Source organism: Natrix helvetica (genome assembly GCF_964273705.1).
Source record: "Natrix helvetica genome assembly, chromosome: 2".
In the NCBI taxonomy this organism is placed as follows: domain Eukaryota; kingdom Metazoa; phylum Chordata; class Lepidosauria; order Squamata; family Natricidae; genus Natrix; species Natrix helvetica.
The window spans coordinates 102104354-102121406 of NC_138552.1; the positions used below are offsets into that span (position 1 = coordinate 102104354).

The 17053-nt window shown below is 40.9% G+C and overlaps 1 protein-coding gene across 2 annotated transcripts in view; it reads right to left on the reverse strand.

Annotated features, from left to right (window-relative positions):
* Positions 1 to 1276: 1276 nt before the first annotated feature.
* IDUA (alpha-L-iduronidase) overlaps positions 1277 to 17053 on the reverse strand; it is a 64008-nt gene continuing 48231 nt past the window's right edge. For both annotated transcript variants that reach the window (XM_081940693.1, XM_081940694.1), the window contains 5 exons: positions 14670 to 14791; positions 10670 to 10795; positions 7808 to 7884; positions 4611 to 4711; positions 1277 to 3308 (listed from right to left, as the gene is read on the reverse strand). In XM_081940693.1, coding sequence (XP_081796819.1) covers positions 3211 to 3308; positions 4611 to 4711; positions 7808 to 7884; positions 10670 to 10795; positions 14670 to 14791 — 524 coding nt within the window. In that variant the 3' untranslated portion in view covers positions 1277 to 3210. The remainder of the gene's footprint in view (positions 3309 to 4610; positions 4712 to 7807; positions 7885 to 10669; positions 10796 to 14669; positions 14792 to 17053) is intronic.

The window sequence follows — 17053 nt, forward strand, 5'->3', positions numbered from 1 at the left end:
CTATTACCATTTCCAAAACCCTCTGTTGACGACTGATTAACCATTTTACCTTCTACGTATGCAGGGCATAGTTTATGGGTGATGTCAAAGCACAGCTTATTTAGATTAGGCAGTTCCCCCTCCTCTTTATTCCTTGCAACATTTTCTTCAATTCCTATTGGTATAATGTCTTGGAAGTATGGACAAAACGGTGACAAGAATGGTCTTTCTAATGCTGCAATGTAATTTATAACTATGTGAGAATAAGCATTGGTATGAATAAGGATAAGAATCCATTTAAATGAATAAACCTCATTATGAACCTTTCTTGTCAATTTTTGTTGTTATTCAGTCGCTAAATCATATCTGGCTCTTCGCGACCCCATGGACCATAGCACGCCAGCCTCCCCCCATCCTCCAGTAACTCCCCAAGTCCGCCCAAATTCACGCCCATCACGTCAGTCACACCATCTAACCATTCTTGTTAACCAAAATGTCTTCTTTTCCCTTCTGTCTAAATTTACAACTGTAGCTTCTGGAGACATTTTAAAACAATATTAATAGTCATAAGCTAGCTTGCTTAGCATGGATAGGCAAGATGAGAAAAACACCAAATCTTCCATATCAGAGAAGGGGAAGACTCAGATATTCAGATCATTGGGGTAGGTTTTCATAATGTTCAACCTGTAGCACCCTTATGGAATTGTTAATTATTTAATGACCATCCCCTAAACCAGGGGTGTCAAACTAACGGCACATGTGCCCAAATGCGTCACGCACTGGCCACGCCCATGCCCAGTTTAGCAAAAAAAGTGCAATATGTCACATGACAACTCCGTGCTGACACAAGTTTGACACCCCTGACCTAAACATATGATCTGTTCTCCAATGAAAACCACCGGGCTTGTACTCATACATGAGGATGTGAAGCGGATGCGTTGGCTTATTTAACCAGTGATGAGAGTTTCAGATATGCAAACTGTTATTATTTTGTATTCATCAAATTCTGAGGCTGCCTGAGAAGCAATGGAAAGTACTGCACTCCTACGAACAAATAACTTGTAGTTGTTTGTGGTTGTACAGAAACCTCCACTTTCCTGTTAGATACTTCCTTGAACATTTCATGCTTGCAAGGATGCTGATATAAAATACAAGATTTGTGTACTTGTCACTGCAGGAACGGGTTGAAGCTTTGTGCCTAACAAGCGTGCCTGAAGTAGAATTAGATGATATAACTTCCACAACTAAAATGTGCCTAGGTCATGCAAATCCCCAATTACTCCCATATAGGCATATGTGCAAGTTTGCTTTTTTACAGAAAATCTTTATTTAAGTAAAATTTACATTTAGTATCAAAGCTGAACATTTGAATTCCTACAATAAAAATAAAAGACCTTTTTGCTAAGGAAGGCAAAGGTTATTTTTGAACTTTCAAACCTTGTATGCTTGGGCATGTGCAAACAAATTCAGCACCATCATTTCCTCTTAACATATTCAAATATAAGTTCTATCTAAATCTCTGTTGGACTCTGATGCCTTTAATTCTGGTCTCTTTCTTTTGTTCCCCAACATGACAAAAAAGTAGTATTTTTTTCTCATTTTTAAAAAAGAATTGGCAATCTTTACAATCCCATTTGGCAGTGGGCCACTTAAGAAAAACTAGTAGGTTAGTAACTGGGATGATATTTGAATTGAGATTGCCTGATTCAAACTTCTCACCTTGCTTATGTCTCAACACAGTGCTACTCATAGTTTTAGCCCTAGTTGAAGATCCCTAAGCTATAAAGCTGACAGTGCTGAGTACAATTCAAGGACATTCACAGGTGTGGTCAAAAACCCAAGATGGCAGGGCATGATAAAAAAAATCAAGATAATGATTACAGTGCAATCAAAGCTCTGCAATGTATGTGCAAAAGAGGTGCTTTGATCGCATTATTGTAATCCCTATCTTGACTTTTTTTGGACATACCTTATTTATTGGAAAGGCATACATTTTCTAGGAAGGCATTCTTAAATATTCTGACAGGAAAATCGGAATATGTTACCTCACCCATCTCTAAGTAAATGCTTTTTCAGGTAAATATGTATTTATTGAAAATACAATCCCTGTGTTAAAATTATCCTTGTTTAAAACAAGCTTCACATGGATGTTTCTCCTTACACAAGTATTCAAGCTGGACTGTTTATAGCTTCTGCTGCCTTCTACTCTTTGGAAGGAGGCTTCCTTCTACCTCCTTCCTGATGCTGTAAAAAAAAGTGAGGGTGTGATATGTTTGAATGATGCCAAGTTTGAAGAAAAGAATGAAGTGGATTGAGGCAGAGAAAGCTGCCTTATTCCAAGCTTGGGTAGAAGCTCAAGAAGGGGGATCTTCTTCTTCTTTAACTGGATTATGGGAATGAGGGCTCATGTTCTCTATGAACCCACCATGATCCCAACTTTTCCAGTTCTGTGGACTGGCAGTGGTGGCGGTAGAAGGGGAAGGGAAACGGATAGTTTCTCACACATACCGCTTGCACGAATGTAGCTTTGTGCATTCGCCTGATGCTTGCACGGCCCGGTTCCCAACACATCTTAGCCTGGCACAGGGTCACAGACGAGAGAATGGGCATCCCTGAACCATGATATTGTCAGTGGTGGGATTCAGCCAGTTCACACCACTTCGGGTGGACCGGTTGTTAACTTTCTAAGCAGTTTGGTGAACTGGTTGTTGGAAGAAATCATTAGGGCAGAGAACCGGTTGTTAAATTATTTGAATCCCACTACTGGATATTGTGGCTGGGAATCTAAATGGCACACCCTTTTGTGGTAGCTTTAAGGGAAGGTTTTCAAATCCATCTTGTTTTCATGCCACCGAGAGTCTGCAGCTTGAAATTATCATTATTTCACTCCAGGTAATAACTGGGCGTTCTTGTTGCCAATTACGGCACTATAGGGATGAAAATGTAGTTGAGCAGTGTTCTACTTTGTTCTCATAATTTCTGGGATGGAATTCCAGGAGAGTGCTTAAAAATGATATGGGAGAGAAGCGCCTCTCCACAATATTGGTGGAAGAACAACAGAAAACTAAGCCAAAAAAGGAAGAATTTTGTTAAGAACAAGAAAACCATCCTTTTAAGGGTTATGGTTTTCCTGTAATAAAAAGCTACCTGCAATTTGCAGTTTTAGCCATCCATATATAACTTCTGATATACCAGCCTACATAACTTCTGATGGACATTTTTTGCTTCTTTTTAAGATGGTTCTCTGTAGAACATAGGTACAGAAAATGGACCTGGCCTGCCCCAGTAATCCACAGCACGGATTTTGTAGAAGCCCACGATTGTTGTTCCTGTAAAGAAAACCCAACAAATAGAGAAACTGTCAAATTTTAATTCCTCTACGAGTTACTCCTAGATGATCAGTCTGAAATATTTCTATAAATACAATTGTGACTGATCATTTAATTTTAATCCTCATTAAGAACATTCTGTTATAAATGGAATTGCAAACCTTCTTATCTTGGGTTGACAATTCCTGAAATCAATGTGCCAATCCATTTATATCTTAAATATGATTTTCTGCATTACAATACAATGAAGAAAGCTTGTTACCAGTGGAGCAGAATATCTGAATGATATAGGCATCTGGATTTGCACTCCGATACAATTGAAGAGACTTTCAAAGTGGAGTAGGGAAATTTGTTGGAGCTACATATCAATAGTAGGTGGGGCTACATTTCCTCTGTAGCATCCCTTTTTTCGTGAAACAGGCAGGCCCCTTTCATCAAAGATCTAAATGACTATCAAGCTGAGGTGTCGCAGTGGTTAGAGTGCAGTACTGCAGGCTACTTCAGCCGACTGCTAGCTGCAGTTCGGCAGTTCAAATCTCACCGGCTCAAGGTTGACTCAGCCTTCCATCCTTCCGAGGTAGGTAAAATGAGAAACCAGATTGTTGGGGGCAATAGGCTGACTCTGTAAACTGCTTAGAGAGGGCTGTAAAAGCACTGTAAAGCGGTATATAAGTGTAAGTGCTATTGCTATTGCTATCAACACAGGATATCTGAGATTTGAAAATTGTGGGTGGCAAGGACTGCAGGCTCCCCTCTTTAAATTCAAGAAACTGTCCCCCAGAAGATATCATGCAGAAATTTATTAATCTTTCCTTCAGTTCAAAAATCAATTTAAGTTTCGATATAAGACACTTAAAGAATATGCATACTTTATGCATACTTTATGCATATGTTTATCATTTGTCTTGAATTTCCCTTTTAAAAATGTTCCCTCCCATAAGCTGCCTCTGGAGGCTTCAAAACATTATGGATGGAAATGAAGTTTGTCATTACATATTTCACTAAATAAGGATCTAAGGAATCCTTAGATCAGCAATCCCGAAACAGAATTTTAGGGAAGATCTTAAAGACTCTGTTCGAAAAGAAACCTACTTTCCTGATTTAGAAAAAGGCTTAAAATGAAAGCTTTCCTTCCCAAACCAACAAATTTCTATTAATGATTAGGGTTTTAATAGGAAATACAGTGGCAATAATAAATAACATTGTAAATAGTTTTAGTAAGAATTGTAGTTTCCAATTAAATTCTAAAGGTATGCTTGAGGTTTTAAACTGAAATTACATTTGTGGTTTTTGTTTTTTTACCTGGGCTGTAGATTAACATTGTAAATATACTGTCCTTGACACTGATTTGGTGGTATTTTTTCCCATCCACTGAAAACACCACTTCAAATTTTTTCAAACACCTGTGTGAAAATACACATGCATATTGATCACAAGGTTACAGGGTTGTTGTTTTTTCAGAGTAAAGGGGTTTCTAGGAAAAGACTATAGAGAATTTTAAAGTATTTTCTCAAACACCTTTTTTAAAAAGCAACAAGGAGAGAATCCAAACGGTGAGTATGTCTCTGCATCATACAGTACCAATTGCAATATATATATTGTGTTGTATTTGTGCCGATAAATAAATAAAGGGAGACTAGTATAGATCTATTTCAAGCTATTTAACTCTCATCAGCTAGCCATACCCTTACTGGGATTTGAACGTGGGCTGTATTACATATTAGGCAGGAGTCTTAGCCACTAAGCCACAGGCTCTCCTCCTTATCAGCTGAGCCAGGGAAATAGGTATGTATTTGTGTTACATAAGGAGGAGAGCCTGTGGCTTAGTGGCTAAGACTGCTGCCTAATATGTAATACAGCCCAGGTTCAAATCCCAGTAAGAATATGGCTAGCTGATGAGAGCTAAATAGCTTGAAACAGATCTATACTAGGCTCTCTTTATTTATTTATCAGCACAAATACAACACAAATATAAAAAGGCAACATTAAAAATAAAAATATGGTTTTCTGCCTGGATGGTTTTCTGTAATGAGCCGAAGGACAGAAAGAGGGAGAGTGAGCTTCCTCCCATATTTGGGCATACCTGGGGTTGTAACACAAATACATACATACATACATACATACATACATACATATAAAGAAATCTATTCTCATGTATTAGACAAAGAGCTGCCTTTGAGATCGATAAATACATGTTTGATATTAAAGCTGCTCTTATTGCTACTACTACAGTTGTGTCAGGCGCACCAAAGTGTTTCTAGCTTGAAAGGATTGATTGGTGACTTCACTGGGGATACCTACTTGGGGACTCCTTTCATATCCCCATTAACTTGCCTACCAAAGTGGTACCCATTGATCTACTCATGGTTGCCTGCTCTACTGCTGGGTTGGCAGGAGATGGAAGGTGTGACGGAGCTCATCCCATCCTGCAGCAGCAGCCAGGTCTTCAACATGAGTCTACCAATCATCAGCCCAGTGTCTTCACCTTGTGAGCTACCGCTCTATTAAAGCTACTGATAAATTTTGCTGGTAGATGGGAGAAGATTAAACTATCCTGATTAAACTAAAGACATTTCTTTAGTACATTGGGCTAGCTGGGGAATTCTGGGAATTGTAGTCCACACACCTTAAAGTTGTCAAGGTTGAGAAACATAGGTAGTCCTCGCTTACAACCACAACTGATCCCAAATTTTTTGTTATTACACGAGGTTGGTTGATCTTCATTTCACAACCTTTTTCACCACAGTTGTTAAGCGAATCACTGCAACTGTTAAGTGATTCATGCGGTCGTTAAGCAAATCTGGCTCCTGTCATTGACTTTACTTGTCAGAAGATGACTGGGAAGGTTACAAATGGTAATCACATGACTCTGGGACAATACAGTCAGCATAAGTACCTGCCAGTTGCCAAGTGCCAAAATTTTGATCACATGACCTTGGGATGCTGCAACAAGTGTGAAAATTGGTCATAAATCACATTTTTCAGTGCTGTTGTAACTTCGAATGGTCGCTGAATGGATGGTTGTAAGACAAGGACTTCTTATGAGAGTTTCTGTTCTTATCTTATTATTATTATTATTATTATTATTATTATTATTATTATTATTATTATTATTATTATTATTATTATTCTATGCCTCTGTTTATACAACCAAGGATTGTATTATAGCAGCAGCCAAAAAAGCTAATACAATCCTTGGTTGCATAAACAGAGGCACAGAATCAAAATCATGTGAAGTATTAGTATCGTTTGATAAAGCCTTAGTAAGACCACACCTGGTATACTGCATCCAGTTTTGGTCACCATATTACAAAAAAGATGTTGAGACTTTGGAAAAAGTGCAAAGAAGAGCAACTAAGATGATTAAAGGCCTGGAGACAAAAACATGTGAAGAATGGTTGCAGGATTTGAGTTTGGCCAGTCTAGAGAAAAGAAGGACTAGGGTTGACATGATAGTAGCATTCCAGTATTTGAGAGGCTGCCACAAAGAAGCGGGGGCCAATTTATTTTCCAAAGCAACAGAACGCAGGACAAGAAATAATGGACAGAAACTAATCAAGGAGAGAAGCAACCTGGAATTGAGGAGAAACTTCTTAACAGTGAGGACTATTAACCAGTAGAACAACTTGCCATCAGAAGTTGTGGGTGCTTCATCACTGGAGGTTTTAAAGAAGTGACTGGACAGTCACTTGTCTGAAATGGTATAGTACCAGGATGGCGAACCTATGGAAGCCTCCTGAAGGCTCCGGAGATCTAAAATTGGCCCTACGGACAAACTGGAAGTCACCATTCCCGAACTCCAGGTTCCCAGTAGGTCCATTTTTTGCCATCCGGAGGGGAGGATTGGGACGGCTGTTTTCGCCCTCCCCAGGCTCCTAGAAAGCCTCTGGAGCCTGGGGAAAGCGAAAAAAACGCACCAAAAGCGGGGGAGGGGGTTGTTTCGTGTGCATAGCATTATGGGTGTGGCACACCTGCACACGACCCCCCCGTGCTCCCCCCGCTTTTGCCACGAGAGCCAGAAAAGATTCGTCATCACTGGTTTAGTATCTCTTGCTTTAACAGTGGGTTGGACTAAAAGACCTCTAAAGTCCCTTCCAGTTCTATTCTAATTCTGATTTTTTTCACTTGTGGAAGGTAGCTTTGCCTCTAATAAAAAGGATTATTGGGGAAAATATGATAGAGGCAAATTTTTCAAGTCTTTCCTGAAAATGTCCCAAATAGCACAAGCCATTTCCTATATTATATGATTCAAACATCTTTAATGCCATAGATGCAAGTCAAGGTGAGCTGAGAAGTATTCATCAGCCTTGGGTTCCTGTAGCCTTATGTAACCATACTGGAGGTTAGAAGTCTGAATGGGAAGAAAATTTCCAGCTAGTTGCTTGCTAACAAAGAAACAGTACAGTGTGCAAAATTAAAAATAGCTTTTAAATGAATAGTATTTTATCTGGAAAATGAATGAAAGGGAAACAATGATGGATTTCTTGAAAATGACCTACTTTGAATTCACACAGCTGTCATCCCATGTTATCAGAACTTGTCCTTTCATGAGATCAATGAAACGAACACCAATCACCTGCCAAGACAGAATTGCTTAGACTAAATAATGCATGCGTGGAAAATATGAGCTGAGGTTCAGTTCAGGTTATTTAATCTGTGTGGATTGATTCATTTTAGGTTTGGGAGAAACGAAAGCACATCAGTTCACCCAAATAACGAAGCCTTGAAGGATGGCTGACTAACCAGGGAAACTAACCAGGCTTTGGATTTTACTAGAAGAGTTTCCAAGTAGCATTTAGAATTGATTAAGTGGAATGTTAGACTGACTGTGTTCGCCCACCATGCATTTACGGTAATTTGTATGCAATAAAGGAGCACAGCTTTGGAGTATCATCTCACACCCTTGGAGAATGCAAGCTGTTTCTTGATGCTTTCTCCTTTACAACACTTCCTAACATCTTTTAATTGAATAGAATTCTTTATTGGCCAAGTGTGATTGGATATACAAGGAATTTGTCTTTGGTGCACATGCTCTCAGTGTACAAAAGGAGAATAAAATACATTCATCAAGAATTTAAAGATACAACACTTAGTGATAGTCAAGGCTACTAATGAGCTATCAAATCATACTAGGAATCAAATAAAAACCATGTAAATTGAAAGATACAAGCAACATGGTTATAGTCATTAGTGGAAAGAGATAGGCACTAGGAAGGAAGAGAAGAATAATAGTAATACATTTTTAGTAAATTATTGACAGTGTTGTGGGAATTAGTTGTTAAGCAGAGTGATGGCTTTCGGGAAACAACTGTCCTTGTGCCTAGTTGTCTTGGTGTGCAGTGCCCTATAGCGTCGTTTTGAGGGTAGAAGTTGAAACATTTTATGTCCAGGATTTTGAATTGACAAATAATACAGCAGCTTGCAGAATGCTGTAGTGAGGAATCCTCTTGCAACTGCTACTCACACGCCTTTGTGGCCCCTTCTACCATCTGCAATGCAGAATCGAGGTAAGCCACAAATATGTGCTGCCTCGTGATTGTGAATCACGGTTGCATGTTCCCAATCTCAAGACTGGGCAGAGTGTTAATCCTTTGCAGGACAAGATATTGTATGTACTAGATGACTGTCTTTTGCTATCAGGGGCTCTTTGCCGCATTAAGAAAAACACCTTAGGACATTTTTTTTGTCAAATTCTTGAATTTTTGTAAGGGCTTGGCACAGGACAAAAGCTCATCAAAACCCAACACAGCCTTATACCTTGTTCACATCTAAGATAGAAGTAAACCAACAAACAACAAATATTGAAACAAAAGCCATCCTGCTATCTTTGCTTCTTATACAGATTGGTAGCTTTGCTTAGAGCTCATGAAAACAGAAAACAGGAGACGATGGGCCAAATGGTCCAGAATAATAAAATCTACTTTGGTGGATTTGTCACTTCAAAATATAACTTTAAGATATGTTGGTTCTGATTTGCGTGTATAAGTCTAAGTGTTACTACTATTGCTATCTTGGGGAGTGCAGCTTTTTTAGTGCAAACCGGACATTATTCTCCGAGACCTGCTTGTCTTCTAGGCCAGGAGTCCCCAACCTTTTGGATCTCAGGGACCACTAAATTCATAATTTTAAATCCCGCGGAGCACTAATATGATCTGCCTAATGACTGGCTGGGTGGGCGAGGCTAGGTGGTCATGTGACTGGGTGGGCAGGGCCAACTCGGTGTCACTCACGTCAAGGGGCGCCTCGCCAGCCTCTACTTGCCACTCCTTGCCTGCCTGACCAGGCTCCTTACGGTCCCAACAGGAAGTAGTTGTTGGGCTAAGCAACCATCATGAGAAAGAGTTGGCAAAAGAAGAGGCTCAGCAAAAGCACCTCACTGAGGATTACAAGCAGAGGTTTTCCAAGCAGAGGGAAGACCTGCAGGAGTGCAAGGCCAGGTACCGGTGCCTGGAGGCCCAGCGGGCTGAGATGGTCAGCCAGTTCCAGACCATGTTGCAATCCCACTGGAACAAGGCCCTCCGGCTCTTCGCCACCAGTGGCATTTCCCTCTAGCCTTCCCTCCAAAACCCCGCACCGGCAGGTTGAAGCAGACCCCAAGTTGGAATTTCTGCCCCTCTCTGACCTGCACAAAAAGACCCCAAAGGGGGAGACTCTCTGCAGCAAAACAAGCATTCATTGCATGTATCCAGCCCAGGAACTGTAGTTTGAGGACCCCTGATTTAGTGCAATATAAAAAATGTAAATACTTTTTCTGTGGACCACCAAAATCTTCTCACAGACCACTTGTGGTCCACGGACCACCAGTTGGTGACTGCTGCTCTAGGCCTACAAAAGTCTATCCTGTGCATGTTTTAGGAGTAGCCAGATATCCCTAAGACATATATTTACCACCTCAATGATAGTTATTGGAGCAAGGACTGAAAACCTCTAATCCTTCATACATTGTTGGAGTATAACAGCAAGCACTGCCAGCGGGGAGAGAACCAGAGATCTGTAGTTCAACAGCCAGATGGGCCAAAGTTCTTCACAGATGCTTTATGGGCCATGCTTTCCCTTTGGCTGGAAACCTGCCTCTTTCCTTTCTAACCTTGAAAGTTTTTACAGGTTCAGTACAAGGGTATACTTTGCCAGAGAAAAAAGCAGCATCTGGTGCACAGCAGTGTAAAAACCTTCTTTGGATCAAATAGTGCTGATCAAGGATAATAAAAGAACTGTGGGAGTCATTGAAAGAATGCCAAGAATCCTCCAGCCTCTCCTAACTCCAGAGTGAAGTCAGGCTAAGAAACAAACAAAGTCATTTAGTTTCCACCTTACTAAACTTTCGGTGTTTGCAAGCAAAAGTGGCATAAGAGAGCACCCACCTGGTTGGGAGCAGAGAGAGGCTTTGCACAAATATGAAGAAGGAAAACAGCTGGAATTGGAAGTTCTTGCTTCAGCACTAAATGGTCTTTTGCAGGTAGTGGAAATGGTCCTTTCACCACAGGGTCCTAAGAAACAGATTTGATTTTTTAAAAGGCAAGAGATGCTGGAGAACATTATCTAGAACTTCATTGTCACATATGAGTTGCACTGCTATAACCAAGTTGAAAGTTACCAGTAGAAGACCATCATCTAAAGCAGAAGGTATTCAAACTTGGCAACTTTAAGACTCATGGACTTCAATTCTCAGCTATGCTGGCTGGGGAATTCTGGGAGTTGAAGTTCACAAGTCTTAAAGTTGCCGTTTTTGGAGACTCCTGACCTCAAAAAAAGCCACTTTGATTCTTGTACTCACATCTTTCATTGTAATTGGGGTGGCTTTTGCATTTTTACATGAGATATTTTATGTTTAAGCCTTCATTTAAAAATATGGCTGTTGGGAAGTTCAACGAGCTTCTTAAGTTGAACTCTGGAAATCTATTATGATCATCTGGAGGAGAAATCTTTACCTCTTTTCTTAACTCGTTGCAGAATGTGTGCTCACCAGGCCCAAAAGCTGCTTCAGGGGATGCAATCCCAGGATAAGGGGCAGCTGACTTAAAGAACTACAGAAGGGTATTACATTTACACCCCTGTGAATTCAGATATTAGACTAGGACAAGCCAGCTTCAAATCTCTCTTCACCCATGGAAGCTCATTGGCTGACTTAGGGTCCCTTCGTTCTCTTTCAGTCCAATCTCCCTCCCTGTCAGGATTGTGATGGTGAGGAAAAATGGGAGGGAGAATTTTATACACACCACCTGCAGGAAAGGTGAGGTGTAATTCTAGCAAGCATATAATGGCCTCCAAATTTTATTTACTTGTTTAAGAAATGTATATGGCTTCCCAACTTGAATAATTATGGCTCTGGGTGGTGTATGATCCACCAGCAACATCTCATTATATCAGGAACCCCAAATTTATATTACATCCTTTCATGCAAGTACTCCAATGGTGAAATCTAATTCCCCGACCCCGGTTCTGTGGGCATGGCTTGGTGGTGGTAGTGGGTCATGTGACTGGGTGGGCATGGCCAACTCCCCCCCCCCCTTTCAGCTTTTTAAAAAGCTTTTTAAAGCATTTTCCCCCCTGCTGGTTCAGGGAAAATGCTTTTAAAAGCTTTAAAAAAAGCTTCCAACAATCACGTGATTCAGCTGTGAGCTTTTTTTTTTTTTACTACTGGTTCGCAGAACCAAGGACAATCGTCCCTACCAGTTTGGCTGAACAGGGCCGAACAGGGAGGATTTCACCCCTAAAGTACTCCAATCAATTTGGCTGGGATGGGGGGATGGGGCCAACTATATATAACCACATATGGATATGGGGAAGGTCATTCCAACGGGCAGGCACTACAAAAGAAAAAGCACATTAAAAAAAAGCAGAGAGGAGGCAAAGCCAATTGATCCTGCATCCTGCCACTTATGTGTATAGTTAGTGGAGAGAACATGGGAGACATAAGACGTCAAAAGAAGAGAAATAGAGAGAAATAGAGATGGGAGGCCCCATCTATTTCTTGCTAAGACCTATTTGTTTCAAATTCGTCCCCTAGTTGGCATGTGACTCCCAAGAACAAATATTGTTCCCAATAGGTGAGGGACGCTGAGGCCAGCATTTCTGATTTCCAATTCTCCTCAGAAATTTTCTCTGTGTTTTGCTACAATCGTCTGCAACACCTTCCTTGGTATTTTTAAAAAAAAGCCCAATTTGCATTGAACCACTGAGCAGCTTCGGGTGGTGCTTAGATTCCCTAGTGCCAAGCAAGTCCTAACAGGAGACCATGGGGAAAAGATCAAAAATAAAATCCACGGGGAAGCATTCCTTCTGGCTTTGTTGATCAAGACATCTATTACCATAAACATTTACATAATCCTTTCCATAGTGTCAGATCCGTGAAAAAGCTGGGCCACAAGGAGAAAACATCTGGTTAGCATAAAAGGAATGAATCAGATTGCGACAACACCCTGATTTATTTCTACGGGACAAGACAGAAGAGATACAGAGGATAGGTGAGTACACTGGGGACAAGTTTGCTCTCATTTAGAGATCATTCCATGGTGCTAGTGGTGTTACAGACATATATTAGCTTAATGCTGTTTTGATTGTCCCCACAAAGCATTCTAGAAAATGTAACTTGGAAAAAATAATGACAATTTTTTTATTTGAAGCACTGTGGCGCTGCCTCCCTTCAGAATTGGAGTTCCATTAATTGCTTGGGGAGAAGGAATAACAACATATCTGTTACATCTGGAGAATAAACTAACTATCATAATGTCAGATATAGACACGGGGGTCAAAACATCAAAAGACAAGATGAGAAGCAATAGATGGAAACAAACCAAAGAGAGAAGCAACCTAGAACTAAGGAGAAATGTCCTAATGGAGCAATCAACCAATGAAACAACTTGCCTTCAAAAAGTTGTGGTGCTCCATCACTGGAGGCTTAAAAAAAAAAAGACTGTACAATTGTTTATCTGAAATGGTATAGAGTCTTCTGCTCGAGCAGGGAGTTGGACCGGAAGACTTCCAGGGTCCCTTCCAACTCTATTATGCTACAGTATGTTCTAATGGAAGGGTACCAGTTCATACAAATATTAAAATAAACTCAGGTTCTGAAGTTTTACCACTGAAGGACTTTGCAAATGAGAGTATTTCTTGTAGTAGTTCAAATGAGAGCAGAGCTGAGCAGACGATGGAGCCAAGAGATTGGAAGCGAGGCAAGAGGTTGACAGCCAAATATGAATTTTCTTTCAGAATTTTTCTCAAGGGAGCTCTTTGTGGCTATGAAAAGCAGAATGTTCAAAAGGGCTGCTAAATGAAAAGATCTGGAGGTTTAGACGTTTTATTTTTCTACTAAAGAAATTGTAGAATTTGAAGTATTGTGTTTTTTAAATAAACAAAGGAGAGCCACCCTAAATGTATTCAGAAGTAAGTATGTCTGCATCCAATGGGGCTTATTCTTTAATGCATAGGACTCATTGAAAAACTGTGATAGAAGCATACATTGTTATGAATGCTATGGAGAGAACAGAGAGTTTTGTTTACGTTCTACCTTACAAAAACATGAAATGAACCTAACAAAGTAAATGGAATTTCTTTTGACTGAAGCAGTCTGCCTCTAAATATACAATCCAGCCACTCTGCCAGGCTCTGCTTATGAGTTCTCACACATATTCAAGAGGCCGTAGTTAAAAAGGGAACGCTGCACTGGGTCTAATTCAGCAGAAGAGTACCGACATTCAGCATACAAGGAGGACAAGCTGTTTGAAGTAAGGGACCAGTAAAAGGCAGCTCAAAAGAGTATACAGTACAGGAAATATGCAAGGTGGTAGTCAGAGCCTTGTTGCAGAGTTTAAACTTACAATCAATGGAAAGAAGTAAAAATGCCTCTTCCCCCTCAGCTTTTAGATGGGAGATGTGCAAGATGGTTGCAAGGTTGAGCTAAAACCTTAAGCAGTTAATCCTATCATCTGTTCATATATATCACTCAAAGCTATAGAAAAATGTTATTAATGTTTATTATACCTGGATATTTTAATACTTTCCTTTCTTCTCTGCCTTCCTGCCTCCCTTCCCTATTACATAAGCTTTCCCCAACCATGAGTGGGAGTTGAAATCCAACACAGCTGGATGAATTTAGGGGAAATTAGCTTAAACAAATGGTTTCTAGCATGGTTTCTGTACATCAGTGGAAAAAGTTTGTTTGTTTGTTTTCTGGTTTGTACCATAAACATGTATACAATGCCATGGTGATTATTTTGAAGTAAATTTTCATGCGACAGAGATATAGGGCGACAAAACATACTTAAGAAACAACTCACTAAATTCAGAAACATATGCTCTCAAATAAGTAGGGCCTGGGTCCGATTTCACGAAGAGCCATTTCTCAAATGCACGATACTGTACCTCAGCATCTCTTATTTGCTCCAATTGCACCTGCGAAGGAAAATCGGGCATTCCTGCTTTCTTCCATTGCAAATATGGATTCGTTAGGCTGTTATCCATGTAGTATGTGACATAGACTAGTTCTTTGGGAAGACAAAAAAATGTAATAAGTTTTAAGGTGGATTTAGTTGAACATCAAATCAAACTTGTGTTCTACAGAGCAAGGTTCTACATTTAGGCAACAAAAACAGAATGCACAGGTACAGTAGATGGTACCTTGCTCAGTAGTAGTAACTGTGAAAGGGATCTTGGAGTCCTAGTGGACAACCATTTAAATATGAGCCAGCAGTGTGCAGCAGCTGCCAAAAAAGCCAACACAGTTCTAGGCTGCATCAACAGAGGGATAGAATCAAGATCACATGAAGTGTTAATACCACTTTATAATGCCTTGGTAAGGCCACACTTGGAATACTGCGTTCAGTTCTGGTCACCACGGTGTAAAAAAGATGTGGAGACTCTAGAAAGAGTGCAGAGAAGAGCAACAAAGATGATTAGGGGACTGGAGACTAAAACATATGAAGAACGGTTGCAGTAACTGAGTATGTCTAGTTTAATGAAAAGAAGGACTAGGGGAGACATGATAGCAGTGTTCCAATATCTCAGGGGTTGCCATAAAGAAGAGGGAGTCAAACTATTCTCCAAGGCACCTGAGGGTAGAACAAGAAGCAATGGGTGGAAACTAATCAAGGAGAGAAGCAACTTAGAACTGAGGAGAAACTTCCTGACATTTAGAACAATTAATCAGTGGAACAGCTTGCCTCCAGAAGTTGTGAATGCCCCAACACTGGAAGTCTTTAAGAAACTGTTGGATAGCCATTTGTCTGAAATGGTATAGGGTTTCCTGCCTAGGCAGGGGGTTGGACTAGAAGACCTCCAAGGTCCCTTCCAACTCTACTATTGTATTGTATTGTTCTGGTTCACAGTCGTTTATTTAATGATTTCGAGTGATGAGTTTCAGGCCTCAACTCTTAGACAAAGTAGTTTTAGAAAGAAACAGAGAGGTAGGTCATCAGGAGCCTGAGAAACCCAAGCTGGCACTGTTTCATCCTGTAGGCTGGGGGTCTCCAACCTTGGCAACTTTAAGCCTGGTGGACTTCAACTCCCAACAAAACTGGCTGGGGAATTCTGGGAGTTGAAGTCCTCCAGGTTTAAAATTGCCAAGGTTGGAGATTCCTGATGTAGGCCACTGAAAATATTTTGTATCCTGAAATATGAAAGGGAATGGAGAAAAAATCCAACTGAGCTTGACTAAGATACAATCCTCAGTAGACTGTTCCAGAGGTAGTATTCAGCAGGTTCTGACCAGATCTGGAAAACCAGTAGTGGCAATTTTGAGTAGTTCAGAGAACCGGTAAATGCCACCTTTGACTGGCCCCGCCCCCATCTATTCTCTGCCTCCCGACTCCCAACTGATCAGGAGGAAATGTGGATTTTGCAGTATCCTTCCCCTGCCATGCTCACCAAGCCACGCCCACCAAGCCACACCCACAGAACCGGTAGTAAAAAAAATTGAATCTCCCACCATTGGACTCTTCTGATGGGAGGTGATGTAAGAGCTAAATCTCAAAATTGATTCATCAACCCCTGAGTTGATACCTGTGACTCCAACAGCTGCTCAACATTCTCTCTCTCCTGCAAATGCCCAGTTAAAAAGATGGTGACCTGCTTCAAACGTCACTGGATGAGTGAGGGAGAACAATCCAGAAACCGTTATTGCAGAACACAAACCTGGGGCTGTTTGGGGAAGTGAAACCTGAGAAACTCTTTCACTGTTTACTGACTCTTTCTGAACCCTTCTTGGGAACAACTCTTTCTATGGGAATGAAAGCTCAAGAGCAGGGGTGGCAAACTCAATTTTATTGAGGGCCACATCAGTGTTATATTTGACCTGGGGGGGGGGGCGTGATCGGGGTAGGCGTGGCCAGTTTGACGTTACCCATGTCGGGAGCACCTGTGGTGGTCAAGTGCTAAGGCAGGACTTCTTTCAGACCCTCCCTTAACTCTCATTATCTCCTTCCTTCCTTCTTTCTTCCCTCTTCTCCTTTCTTCTTCCTTCCCCTCTTTCCTTATTTTTCCTTCCTTGTTCTCTTCCCATCTTTCTTTTTCTTTGTCTTTCCTGTTTCCCTTTCTCCTTTCTGTCCCTTCTTGCATGCCCAAATGCAAAAGGAGAAACATTTCTCCTTTTCTTTTGTTTTTAGTTTGTTTTGCTAGCCCTCTGCCAGTCAGCCCTCTTGACCTCCGTTTTTGCTGGCAGAGGCACCACGGGCTGGTCCTTTGCTGTTTCCAGGGAGGTCCCGCAGGCCAGATCCAAGCACCCCATGGGCAGGTGCAACACCCCTGCTCAA